Source organism: Rhinichthys klamathensis, unplaced genomic scaffold (assembly GCF_029890125.1).
Source record: "Rhinichthys klamathensis goyatoka isolate OS25496 unplaced genomic scaffold, OSU_Roscu_1.1 h1tg000001l_1, whole genome shotgun sequence".
NCBI lineage: Eukaryota > Metazoa > Chordata > Actinopteri > Cypriniformes > Leuciscidae > Rhinichthys > Rhinichthys klamathensis.
The window spans coordinates 1115698-1128969 of record NW_026606555.1 but is presented as its reverse complement, the minus strand read 5'-3'; the positions used below and the strand labels follow the sequence as shown (position 1 = coordinate 1128969).

Here is a 13272-nt window from a genome sequence, read left to right as displayed (position 1 = left end):
ACACACGTACACTCTGCTTATTACACACACACACACACACACACACACACACACTCTGCTTATTACACACACACATTCTGCTTATTACACACACAGGGACGTGCAGCAGCACACAAACATGCCATATATTAAAAATAAAAGGATTCAAACGTAAAAGATTAATATTGTGTACATAAATATATGCTGGTCCCGTAGATGGTCTTTAACCTCGCGCACGAGCAGATCCGTTTCCTCGCTAGAGAAGCGTTCAGTTTTTCGGCTTGCAAATTCCACCATGTAAATAGCGAATCCGCCACGGCGCGAGCGCAACAGGGAATTATAAAGGGAATGGGAGATGAGACTCTGATTGGTTTATTTAACGTTACGCCCAAAACACACCCATTACTCATTAAGAGAATAGGGACGACCCTTTTAGACCATGCGCCGGGAGCGCCGACCATTTTTCCCGTTGTTAAACTAGCAAAAGTGAATTCGGACACGACCTACTGTAAGTGTACTTGTGCCCTGCGCTTTAGACCATGAGCTTAGATCCCTAAAATAGGGCCCTTGATCTGACTGTTTGACCTTGATCATGTTGCAGGAGCAAATCTAATTTCATAGTGATATTCTCATAAACGCAGAGAGAGAAACACACAAACTGATTCAGTTATGAAAAAGTGCTGTTCATAATTTAATAGCCTATTAGTTGCTAGCAGTAGGTTTATGATTTGTTTTTTACACAAAGTTAACTGACTGTCAAAAGTTGTTTACTGCGCTCCAGAGACAATGAGGGAATAATAAACACACTGTAGAACAGCATCTCATGTGCTTTTCATGCATGATTGGCCTGGTAAGTGCCTGAGCAATGAACATGGTGAATTATGACAACAACACTCGATGCTAGATAACATTTCACAGTCAGATTTGTGGAAGGAAGCAAAGCAGGCTCATTAACCTCCAGACACGGCTCCGTTTAACTTTATTAACAACCAAACACCACCAACCAGAGCAAACGTAACTACAGACACACCGGATTATTTGTAATCTATTCGTCCTTGAAGGCTGTTACCATTCCTTTGATGGAGCATATCACCCCTGAGACGCTGCAGAAACAGCCCAGGAGTAATATGAGTATGTCCACAGCTCTCCGGCTCATGTCCAGCTGAGTCCATTTGAGCTGCAGGTGGAACAGGGCAGGGAGCAGAAGCGTCATGGCTGCCCCGGTCACGCTGCCCGTGAGGCCCATGAGGAGAGAGAAATGAGGCACGTACAGCGCCATGATGAGGGTGAGGAGGAGGAGAGAGCCACGCAGGAGCAGTGTCCACCGCTCGGCCCCGTCTGCGGATGAGTCCAGCTTCAGGACGCCGGTCTGCAGTATCTCTGCCGCGGCGTAGAACGGCAGAGGGTACGAGAGGAGAGCCTTCGCCAACAGACACAGGTTCACCCCCGTACGCAAAGCTGTAGGCAGGTTATCTGTTATCACCTAAAATAAAGAAATAGATATATTTAAGTCCACTTTAAGTGATTGTTTACCTGGATAGAAATGACAGTGGACGGGTGCCAAGCACGGCCGTGGCCACCATACACTTCCATGATTTGGAAAAAGCAGCTTGGATATTCTGCTAAACACATCCTTTTGTGTTGGAAGTGTATCTATGTTCCCAGGGTTAACCTTGTATCTAAATCCCACCCCTAAACCTAACCTTGGGAAGTGTTCATTATTTGACATATAAATCAGGGGAACACAGGACCCTGGGAACAACTCCAATGTGGGTTTAGAACCTCACAAGGTTGAGTAAATAATTTTAATTTATAATAGGGTGAACTATCCCTTGAATACAACGCAAACTTGCACTACAAGAAAAATAAATGTAAAAAGTTGTATAAAACATTAGATGAACTACTTTCTCTTAAGTGTCACCGGCCCACCGGTGGGCCCAAATCCATTACATTTTTAAAACAGTAATTTCCTATACTAAACCTAAACTAATCTTGACAATATCATTTGAAAGCTTACAATCTCTAGTTTCTATATTTGGTGATTGATTTTCAAAATAAATTACAGAGGAGCCGTAATTTATCAATTTGCAACAAGAATATTTTCATACTCCTAAGGCGTGTTCAGGCCTTTATTTTGAAATAGTGATGAACATGAAAAATCATGAAAGAAGGGTAGAAACCTCAGTTTGTTTTCATGCCAAGAGTTCAAAAGATAGCATCCATATAATTATTTTAGAAAAAAAGGTCTGATTTTTTTTAAAATATAAAGAAAAAAATTATAGATTCACCATTTGTGATGTGGCAGGAAGCTATAACGCACATGCGTGTTCTTTTTGTGTTTCTTAGAGGTTGAATTCATATCAAAATCTGCCAAACTTCTCATATTACTTCTGAATAGGATGTCTACTTCATAAATTGTATGAAAATTGTGGAAATAATGGTTCAGATCACTCAAAACACATATGGAAATGGAGACACCCTTATATGGGCAGTAATGGAGTCTGGTCGTGCCCTAGTGGAAGCGTTCGGTACTGCGCCCAAACAAAATCTTACTGAAAGCTCATTTTTGGAGATATCAACCTAAAATTTGAAACCCAGCTTGTTCAGATTTTTGGCTTTGATTTTTTTTTTTTTTTTTTTTCAGTTTTAGAGTCGCCCAGGTTTTGAAAATATATATTTTATATAAAATATGAATAATTAAATTTTTTACATTGCAGATTTTCATAAACTCAAACTTCTATAACTTTTTTTCTGTTTCACTTTCTTAATTTATTTCACTTCTACAAAAATCTGCCAAATGTCTTCTTTAAAACAAGGCCAATCTTACGTCTATATTCCAAAGCATTCTTGAATTAAAACCATTTAAGTTCAAAATGTGCATTTTCATGTATATTCAAAAAAAGGGGGGTAACACTTAAAGGGTTAAAGCTGTTGTTAGCTACTATACATGCATGTGATAAATTGTGTCCCACATGATTTACTATACACTGTGCACTTACTCTACACACCGGGGTTCCTTAAATCCAGGAGCAGGATTGGACACTCCTGACCTATAGTGAAGTCCATGTTGGCCCAGGCTGGCTTCCCAGCTAACACATTTTTGTTTTTAGAACGTTTTCCAAACGTATCAGTTTTGGTTATGGAAACGTTAAAATGTCCAGTTTTCTTGAAGTTACTGGGAAGTTTTTTTAAAGGTTAGTATTATGTTCCTGAAACATTCTTTCAACTTAATTTTTACTAACAACTCAACATTATAGGAACGTTGATTTGTCACGTTCCAAGAACATAAAAATGTCCAGTTTCCTTAATGTTAATAGAATGTAATTTAAAAGGTTAGTGTGATGTTCCTGAAACATTCAAACACTTGCTGTTAACAAGCAGAATCATTGAAGGAAAGAGAGACAACAAGAACAGAAACTACAACTGACTTCAGACACAGCCTTAGATGAAATCAACTGAAGAGAAAAGAAGACATTAAATCTCTTAAGATCTCAGAAGAGGAGGATTAAACAACTCCACAAACAGCATTACCAGCTTGACTTATTACTAACCAAATTGACCTTTTTCTTTAAAAAATGTGCGGTTTAAATGTTGATGTTTGGTTGAAAATAAGTTTCGTTTGAAGTCACCATTATGGTGTTTGCTTTAGTTGCGCACTTGACACTTGACTTTTGGTAACTTATTTCACTTTCAGCAATTGTAAGTGTTTTCAGTGAACATTTGTGCATTGCTCAAGAAAAAGATTGACATGTCTGTTTCAATGACTATCAAATGACTGCTTTTTCTGTAGTTTCATGACTGGTCTAAATAATAATGAAGTTGAAGCATTAATGAATAAAAAAGTAATAAATTCAGCCATTAAATAGAAAGATCACTTGTAACATTGTAGAGATATGTGTGAGATCTTTCAAAAACACGACAACCTCTTGTGTAAAAGTTGAGACACACTTAGACATCAACACTCATCACACAAACCTCAACAATTGTGACAATCCAAAAAATATTTCAAATGTAAATAGTAAAAGAATTCATGCCACAATGCATGCTGGGAGCCATGAATTAATTTTCTGTTGTTGTTAGTGTCTAAATAACACCATTAACTTCCTGCTCACAACATGTTTTAGTTTTTCAGAAAGTCTGATTTTCACAATAGTATTACATGATCAGTAGCACAATATTTAAACAAATTAATAACAAAAAACACTTCTGATCAGTGATTAGACTTCAGACTCTTCAGTGAGAGAGACCACTTCACGATGACGTTAATTAACAGTCAACATCATCTCATGTTACTCTGTCTCTTACACAGTAAACTTGTTAAAAACTATTAAAGAAGATAAACTATCATAACAAACAAGAGTCAAGAGCCCAACTACAGGAAACACTGATAACCATAATGGTGACTTTGACATATTTGTTCCTCTTTCCTTTAGTGTGTCACCATTAACGATCAATCATCACTTAATTATCTAATAAACTCCAAAACTGTTTCAGTTTAACACTATATAGTGTGGACACATATGAACACTGAGCGGTGTTCATTAAACACAGGGGATTTTGCTGTGTAACATCCAAATTTAAGCCATTTTTAGTCAAAAAGTGAGTGTTCATAAATGGCTGTTGAGATAGTGTTTTTATTTGGCTTGGACCCGTACACCATTCGATATCTCATGACTTGACCTGCTGAAAAATCCATCATAAACCAACATGAACTTCATGTTGTTCCAGGCTGGTTTATGCTATTTAGAGCTGGAATAGTGCTGGTCTTGCTGGTGGACCTGCATAGTCATGCCCTTCTCAAGCGAAACTGTAGCAGGTCCACCAGCAATGATGGGTAATAAAGACTTTTCAGACCCAGCTACATTACATACATTTTTATGGTGTATGTAGTTGTAAGCTGGTAATTATAAGTGCAGCCTGCAACTACAGTCATGTGGGATCAGTGCACCTCTTTGGTTTCCTCTCCCCATGTGAGGAAGGCCATCACGGAGAATGCTGTCTTCAGTACACAGGCCAGAGCGTGAGTCCAGTTCATCATGCTGTCGAAGTCTAACCTGTCTGTCATGCTCTCCTCCAACGTAGGCAGATAGATCTGTGATGTGTAGCTAAAGATAATCACCCCCACCGCAACCTGGAAGCCATCAAAGTCCACCGTCACAGCACTCAGTCTCCTACTGGCCCACTGCGGCGACTGACGGAGGCAGTAGCCAATCACAATGAAGGTGATGAGGAACTGAGCCAGCGAGCAGAAGAGGCTCAGACGCGACACCACTCTCAGGTCATGGATCAGCATGCAGGGCACAAGGATGAGGAAGCTGATGGCGGAGCAGGTCGCCGGGGTCAGAGGCAGAAAAAACAGGCTGTGACACATCAGATTGCTACTGACCACCAAGTATAGGATGCAGGTCATCACGAGTTCCACTACCTGTGCGGCGTTCACAACCTTACCCCCGATGTAAGGGCAGATGTGTCTGCAGCAGGCTTTAGCGACGTCTTCGTATGTGTGTCTGACGCGGACCAAGTGGCCAGTCTCGTCCTCTTCGTACAGGCAGGACACCAGGATCTTTCCAGTGTAGCTACAGATGAGTGCGGCTAACACCAACAACAGCAGACCAACGTACCCGCTCTGCAGAAGAGCGTAGGGCAGACCCAGCACAAACACACCCTGAGGAAACAAAGGCACACATCAGGTCTTGGTCAAGTATTTAACTCAAATGATCCTCCTAGACAACGATGAGATTAACTAGAGACTTGCTGATTTTTCCTGGTTCTCAGACCCTGAAAATCCCTCATGTCTCCACTAGAATTTCAAAAAAGATAGAGAAGTTTTAAAGAATGCGCTAAGAGAAAATGGAGAGCAAAATATCAGTAATATTCTTTAAAAAATTGCAGGTGACAAGGGCTGGAAACTCCTTTAGGATCAACAAGATTAATTAATAGAATTTGAGAATGATAGTTTTTTTATAGTGGTGGGCAGATCGAGGCTTCGTGAAACACTGAAACAGTTGAAGCAAATGTGCCGTATTTTGTTGAGGCTTCGAAACAATCTGACACTCGTCTCTACGGGGTTCCCAAGGGGTCAGAACAGTGTAAATGCAACAAAAACATGGGCCAAACATAAAAAAACACCTTTTACAAATCTATTGCAAATTTTTTAATGAAAGTAAAATCTTTCAAATGAAATTAATTAATCATCTAATAAGATTATCAAGTGTCTATATATTATTTTATCAATTGACAGGGTTTGTTTTGTTTTCTCAATGAATGGCTCAGCTAACAGGCCAATAAGAGACTATTAACTACTAGAGATCAGAGATCAGGTAAAACCCACAGACACTCGTTCATTGGTTCTCAGTGACTCCTCATGATTCATTTGTTGACAGAGATTATCGCCCCCAGCAGTGAACCATTGAAATTTCGAAGTGTTTCACGAGTTCACACTTACATATAATTAGAGTGGATAAGATTTAATGCGTATTTGGCGTGCTGTCCGGGGGGAGGACTCCGAGCTCGGAGTTTGGCTCAAACCCAGAGTACTCCCACCGTATGTGTTTAGGACTGGAAGTGTGGAGAAGGGGTGGTGGAGGGATGCTGCTAAACTATCAATGGAGTGAGGTGAGATTGCTGAATCTATATACACTTCTTATCATTGATTGCTGAGTGCACTCCACTCGTGTTAATTAACTGAACGTGCTCCTCCCGAACTTTGTTTGAAACAGTTATGACATGATGAAGCCTCGTTTACTGAAATCACGTGACTCTGGCAGTTTGATACACACTCCGGACCATTGATTCGGAACAAAAGATTCGTAAAGGTTTCGAAGCTTTATGAAGCAGTGTTTTGAAATTGCCATCACTAGTTTTTTATTAGTTGGGTGTTTGTATAGATCCTTAGTCCACACTCCAGATCAGTGGGTGGCGTAAATGCACCCAAAAGCTGTTTGCCAACCGCCAATAAAAACAATAGAAGAAGATTCAAACAGAAGCTTGCCTTCCAGAGTGCTATGTCCCTCACCTACCTTTTACTGTTGCCCTTTTGTAATGTGTAGAGTTGAGACTGTGTAATATTCTCACTAAGTTGAAGCCTATTGTAGCCTATAGAGGTCTACCATTAGTTCTCATTGTTGATTCTTCCTTCATACTGTATGCTCAAACGCGCTGGAAGCTGTAGTTCTACCAGAAAGACTCGGGAGGCGAAATGTTGTAACAAAGCATAACAGTATTAACAGCTCAGCAAGTATTATGATATAAAGTTCTTTGGCGTAGGCCCCGTCCATAGCTCGCAATCCGAGGGTACAGAATCTGCATATCCTGCCTGAAGACGAAGGCAGGGGCGCAGCCGACCCCCCGGGAGGTACGGGCAGGGACCATCCTGGTGGTGGTGAATGAAAGCGTCAGCATCTGCAAACTCAGACATGTGTAAGTACCGATCTTATATACTAGAACACGATTGGTTAGATGAGAAGGTAATAAGTGACGTAACAATTGAGTCTTCCTGGCAGAACTTACGCTAAAGCTTTCATGGAGGTGGGTGACTTTTTTTTTGTAATATCTTTTCTCCTGTTTTTGGTTAGTTAGGGAGTTAGTGTACATTTCTGTTGTTTATTTGTTTTCTTTTGGTAGTTTAAGTAGTTTTACTCCCTAACTAGTCAGAGGGTACTTTTGTTTGTTATTTTGGCGTTACCCCCTCCTGAAGTCTGCTTTGCTTCCTTTTGATTTACTTTGCCAAATATACATATTTTATTAATAAATCTTTGTAAATTTGATGGGTCTGTCGTGCGGGGCAGGGGATGGGCACCCTCCCTCACCCCAAATCTTTTTATTTCTATTTTCACTGTTTATTCCTTTACCCTAGACGAGCTTTACACCTGGGACGTAACATTTCTCATGAGATCAGGTTGGATCAAACACCTAACATTCAGTTTGATCGTGTGCATCTTCCTGCGGTGTTTGTCCTCCAGACATGAAGGATTCCTCAAATCAGGCCAGCAACATTCACAGTTTTGTTTTATTGTTACTGTTATGTGTTACTTCTCCTACGTCAGTCCATCCATCCACTTGTCCACTGTAGGGTCACAGGGATGCTGGAGTCTATCCCAGATTCTCAGACTGAAGGCAGGGAAACTCCTTGGAAGGATGGCCAGTCCATCACAAGACTAACACACACAGACTACTCCTAAATCATTCAATGATAAACGAGAGGCAAAGTTGATACTTGAATGAACCATAACGGAGAACTCCATTAAGCAATGAAAGAGCAACCTCTGAGCACATACAGGGTTGACGCTAGTGTCAAATGCATATAAAGACGACTAGGAGAGATTTTACAAACACACACACAGCTGTGAGAAACACACAGTCACAGCGATACAGCAGATGGGAGTAATGAAATCACACCCTCTCACACACCCCTCCACTAATGAAGTCACAGTCATCTCTAAAGAGGCGCTAAGTGACAGATATTTTATCTTGACTGTAATTGTTTGTAAATTGCTTTGTGTTAGACACAATGAATAAAGATACAACACTGCATTCATTTCCTCTCAGGGTCCTAATGACTGTATCTCTTGTGAACAGACGACAGCTCATCATCCACACACACACACACGAAAGATAGAAAGAGGAGTCCAGACTCTAGTGAGCTGCCGACCCGGACAACACTTTCAAGCTTCAGAAACACACTTCTGACGGCTGTACCAAATGTTAGCTGTGTTGGCCAAAACTCTGCTTGTGTTGCACTGTGACAAGCTCTGTGGATAAGATGGCAGATGGGGTCAAAAGTAGCAAATAAAAAATTTATTTCATTCATTAATTATTCATAAAAATTGTTGTTTTTTAATGCTTATTGGGGAAACATCCTTAGTTTAGCAACACATGTTGGTGTCAAGCACAGGGAGGTCTATGGCACCTGGAGAGAGCTATCCGTTAGCATTCCCCTTCATCTCAATGAGATTTATTTTCCCAAACCAGTTAAGCGCAAACCCACAGCTGATTCTAAAGATTTCATGGGTCATGTCAGACAGTCACAGTGCTAACCCATGCTAACCCCTAACCTAAACCCTCACCTTAACCTCAGTATAGTGTTGCCAGCACATCTGATAGATTGAGCATTACTGTTTGTCACGATCAGCTCCGTCCAGGATTTTTCTGATGAAGTCTGAGCCCTTGTTCAAAGATGAAATCTGCTGCGGGGCTGGAGTCATGCTTTACTGGATCGGGACAAAAACCATGCATAATCTCAGGGACAGTTTGTGACCTGCATGCTGCCATTTTTGCTTATAGGCACCCAATTCTGGACATTTTTCTGAGCCAATCACCGGTGGCGTAAATGTCATGTGATACTCAGCTATCCTGAGCTGTGACGTCAAAGACAGCAGGCAAGTGAAAATATAAGTCATGAAATGACTTGTGAAATTTTGGAAATATGGTCATGGCATCTAACAGTAAGGTTTACCTGAGCATTTACCATGACCTCCTGGTAAACTACTGGAGTTTACCCGATCTCATGACTGATTCGTACGAATATTACAAATGGATGGATGGACTGCATTTATATAGCGCTTTCACAGACCCAATGGCCACCAAAGCCCTTTACATATTGGCTCACATTCACCCATTCATACACCGACGGCGGTGTCAGCCATTCAAGGCGCCATCCAGCTCGTCGGGAGCAGCTGGGGTTAGGTGTCTGCTCATGGACACCTCGACACTTGGTCAGGTGGAACTGGACCAACCTTGAACCACCAACCTTCCGGTTTGCAGACAACCTACATGAACCACTGAGCCACTGCCGCCCGCCGCTACTTACAAGGTGGCTAATTCGTACGAATTCATATTACCTCGTACGTTTTTGCTAAATCGTACATATTTTATGAACTGCCCAATTTGTATGAATTCATACGAATTACCTATCCCTGACCCCTAAACCTAACCGTCACTGGGGTTTAGACAAATCGTACGAATTCATACGAATCAGCCACATTTTACTCACTCGTAAGAATTCGTACGAATTGGTCGTGAGATCGCGTTGAGTCAACTGAGAGTCAAATCTCCTGTGTGTTTAACGCGAGGAGCAGAAGAGTGCCTGTGCAAACTTCACTGGGATGTTGCCTTAGAAGACGGTTGCCTATGTAGACAGCAGAGAGCGAGGGTTTGTCGGAGGAAAGATAGATTCACAGAGAGTGAGACAGATGGGTGAAGAGGGAAGGAGAGGCACATTACGCTATAAAGTAAAGCAGAAGGATGAATTAAACAAGCTCGAGCAGCAATAACGAGCAGTGTGATCATTAACGGCTCTAAATATTACCCTCAGCCTCAAATGGGAACGAGCAGATGAGGTAATGGGGTGTCATTCACATAAACAAGGATTTATGCTGCTATAAAGTAAATAAGGCATATTCAAACGCACACAAACAGTCGTGCAATAACTCTACGCATGCAGCATCTGAGGGTAGAAAACTGGCTGATGATCGTGTACTTAACATTTTAATTTAGGAGCATAACATAACACTTCCCAAACACTCCGGGATGAATTCACTTCACACTTCTGAGAGAAGCATTTCAGCGCAAAAACCCTGCATCTTCATCACTAACCAGCATATCTATACTCGTTTAGATACTTATCCCGTTGCCAAAAAGCTTTTCTTATGCCTACAACAAGAAACTATTTGCATATTTGATAAGAAAAAAATTTATTCATAATAATTAAGTCTTATTATCTCAGATAATTGCTTCACAAGTAAATCCTTATAAATGTTTAGATATTCCATATTATTTTCTTGAAAAAGAATGTTGCATTATTACAGCTCAGAAGAAGCAGGTGGTAAACAGACTCTAATGTTTATTTGTGTTTTCCGCTGATGATTGATGACAAACGTTGGGTATGAGTGTTATGAGCAGTTATTATATTCAGATCTGATTGCGGTGAGTGTGTGCTGGCAGGGCGCTGATGCAGTTAGTATGCGAGATCGTGTTGGTCTGCTGCATCCTCCAAACCCAACACTCAGATTAATTTAGGTTCTTTTATTTTGGCACCGATATCCGATTTACATAATTCATTTTCTGAATCGGCTGCTAAAACAACACAGACAGCATGTGCAAATACGTGACACTCCAAGAGTAATTTTTAGTGTGTTGTGGTGTGTGTACATTACCTGCACATTAGCTTTGCAAAATTTCCAGGAACTTATCATTGCATTTTTTTGCACTTTTATACACTACCCGTCCCCCCCAAAAAAGTCGCTGTTTGGATTTAAATAGGCAAATACTTAAAGGTCTATATTGATCATTATTGCATTGCTTATCATGTTTCTAGCATTTTATATGTTTGGCAACAGTTCTTCTAACCCTAAATGATGGCATGTGTAGCTTTTCATTTCTTAAAAGAACCCTGTAGGAAGACTCATCATGGCCATTTTCAGGACGACAATGTCTAGATTCATCCGGCTTAGATTGTGAAAGAATGGTTGCGAGGAGCATGAAGAATCATTTCCACACATTACAGAGTACAGGACTCTTGCATTGACCATACATGATCTTGACCAAAAAATGATGCACCTCTTGATGGAAGGAACATCACAACATTTATTTCAAGAGGTGCGTAATTTTTTGGTCAAGATCATGTATTGAATAAATCTTGACATTGTCATGCTGGAATATGGCCATGATGTGTCTTCATACATGGTTGATTAGGAAATGAAAAGCTACACACTCCATCGATTAGGGTTAGAAGAACTGATGCCAATCAATAACATGCAAGAAACAATAATCACTGCAATAATGATCCAATCATAGACTCTTAAGCATTTGCCTATTTAAGTCCAAATAGAAACTCTTTTTTTTTTTTGGCCGGGCAGTGTAGTACCAATGACATGCTTACAGATATGTGATGCAGGTCTGAGTGAGTGTGTGTGTGTGTGTGTGCTCACCTGTATGGCATTGGTGACGTTCCAACCCGCCTCCCATGTAGTGATTTTCGTCCGTGTGCTGGAAGCGCCGTCCTCCAGGTTTTCTGGACTGGAAGCCTGAGAGTCTCCATACGTCTGAGCCAGCTCATCCCTCTCCACCAATCCTCGGTTCTCCTCAGCATCCGCACGGAAGCGCTTCATCCAGAGAGCCTCCGCATGGCTCTTCACCCACGAAAGCTGGAAACGGGACATTGCTCAGCCACTCAATGAGGAAAGAGTGCACTGGAGAGCAAAACTGCTTGGCTTTCACACCTTTACCTCACACGAAGTGTCTCCATCCCGCCAAACTCAACTGACATCCATCAGGAATGTGGCAGTGTCCGGCCGGATGTCAGTCTGAGCACTGCGAGTGCATAACCGAGATCCGGGCCATCGACCCTGTGAGGAGAAACTGGCTTTGCATCCATTTTAAATTGGGCAACAGCAACACAAGAGTGTGGAGGACTGACAGGCCGATGAACTGAAACATTATAATCACTGACAGTGTGTGTTTGCCTATAGATGTTTGTTTAGAAAAGGTCATGCTGTCCGTTTTGTCCAAATGAGGACTGTCTGCTTTTGGTGAATATACAGAGGAGACCAAATCTGTGAGTCCAACACTAGAGGGAGCAGAAGAAGTCCAGAAACTCCAGCTCTCCTTCTTCTACTGCATGGGGAAAGATCTGTCCAGATACTGTGAGTTACATGCTATTCCTCCAAACACTGTCCCAACCGAGTCTGAACAAACAAGCTCATATGGAAGAATCGTGCTGTTTTGTGAAGGGTTTGTGAGCTCCCCTCCCAGCATGCATCACAGCATGAATACATTTTGCACTTATTGGATTTAGTTTTCTGTTTTCTCGTCCCTGTTGTTGAAAATTAGTTCATTAGTTCAAACCATTCGTATATCGTTCTAAACCTGTATGACTTTCTTTCTTCTGTGGAACAAAAAGATGATGTTTTGGTCACTCTTTACAATACAATAACAAGGACCTTTTCAGCTTCAAAAAGATGCAATTATCATTAAAGTGATCCATGTTGTGTTACTTTAGGTCTTTGTTATTTATAATAGTATTTAATGATTTGTTTTTTTTTTATTTAGAATTTTCACATTTAATCATTAAAACTATTTTGCAAACCAAAACAATGCAAAAAAAAAAAAAAAAAAAGTGGGAAAGGCAACATAAAATATCAAACTTTTTTTTATCCAACAAATTGTATATGAGGTTTTTACAGCTGTTACCTACACTGTAAACAATAATCCTGTAAAAAAACAAACGGTAAACAACAGGCAGCTATGGTTGCCAGCATCATACCGTAAAAATACGTGTTACTGTTTTTGAAATTA

General features: G+C 40.8%; 1 protein-coding gene across 1 annotated transcript; it reads right to left on the bottom strand.

The window, feature by feature from the left end:
- Nucleotides 1–672: 672 nt before the first annotated feature.
- Nucleotides 673–12411, bottom strand: si:dkey-126h10.1 (vesicular inhibitory amino acid transporter). The gene is made up of 3 exons (XM_056245577.1): nt 11907–12411; nt 4928–5644; nt 673–1462 (listed from the first exon to the last, which is right to left on the bottom strand). Exons 1-3 carry the CDS (start codon nt 12135–12137, stop codon nt 1025–1027), a joined length of 1386 nt encoding a protein of 461 aa, XP_056101552.1. The 5' UTR covers nt 12138–12411; the 3' UTR covers nt 673–1024.
- Between the last annotated feature and the right edge of the window lie 861 nt (nt 12412–13272).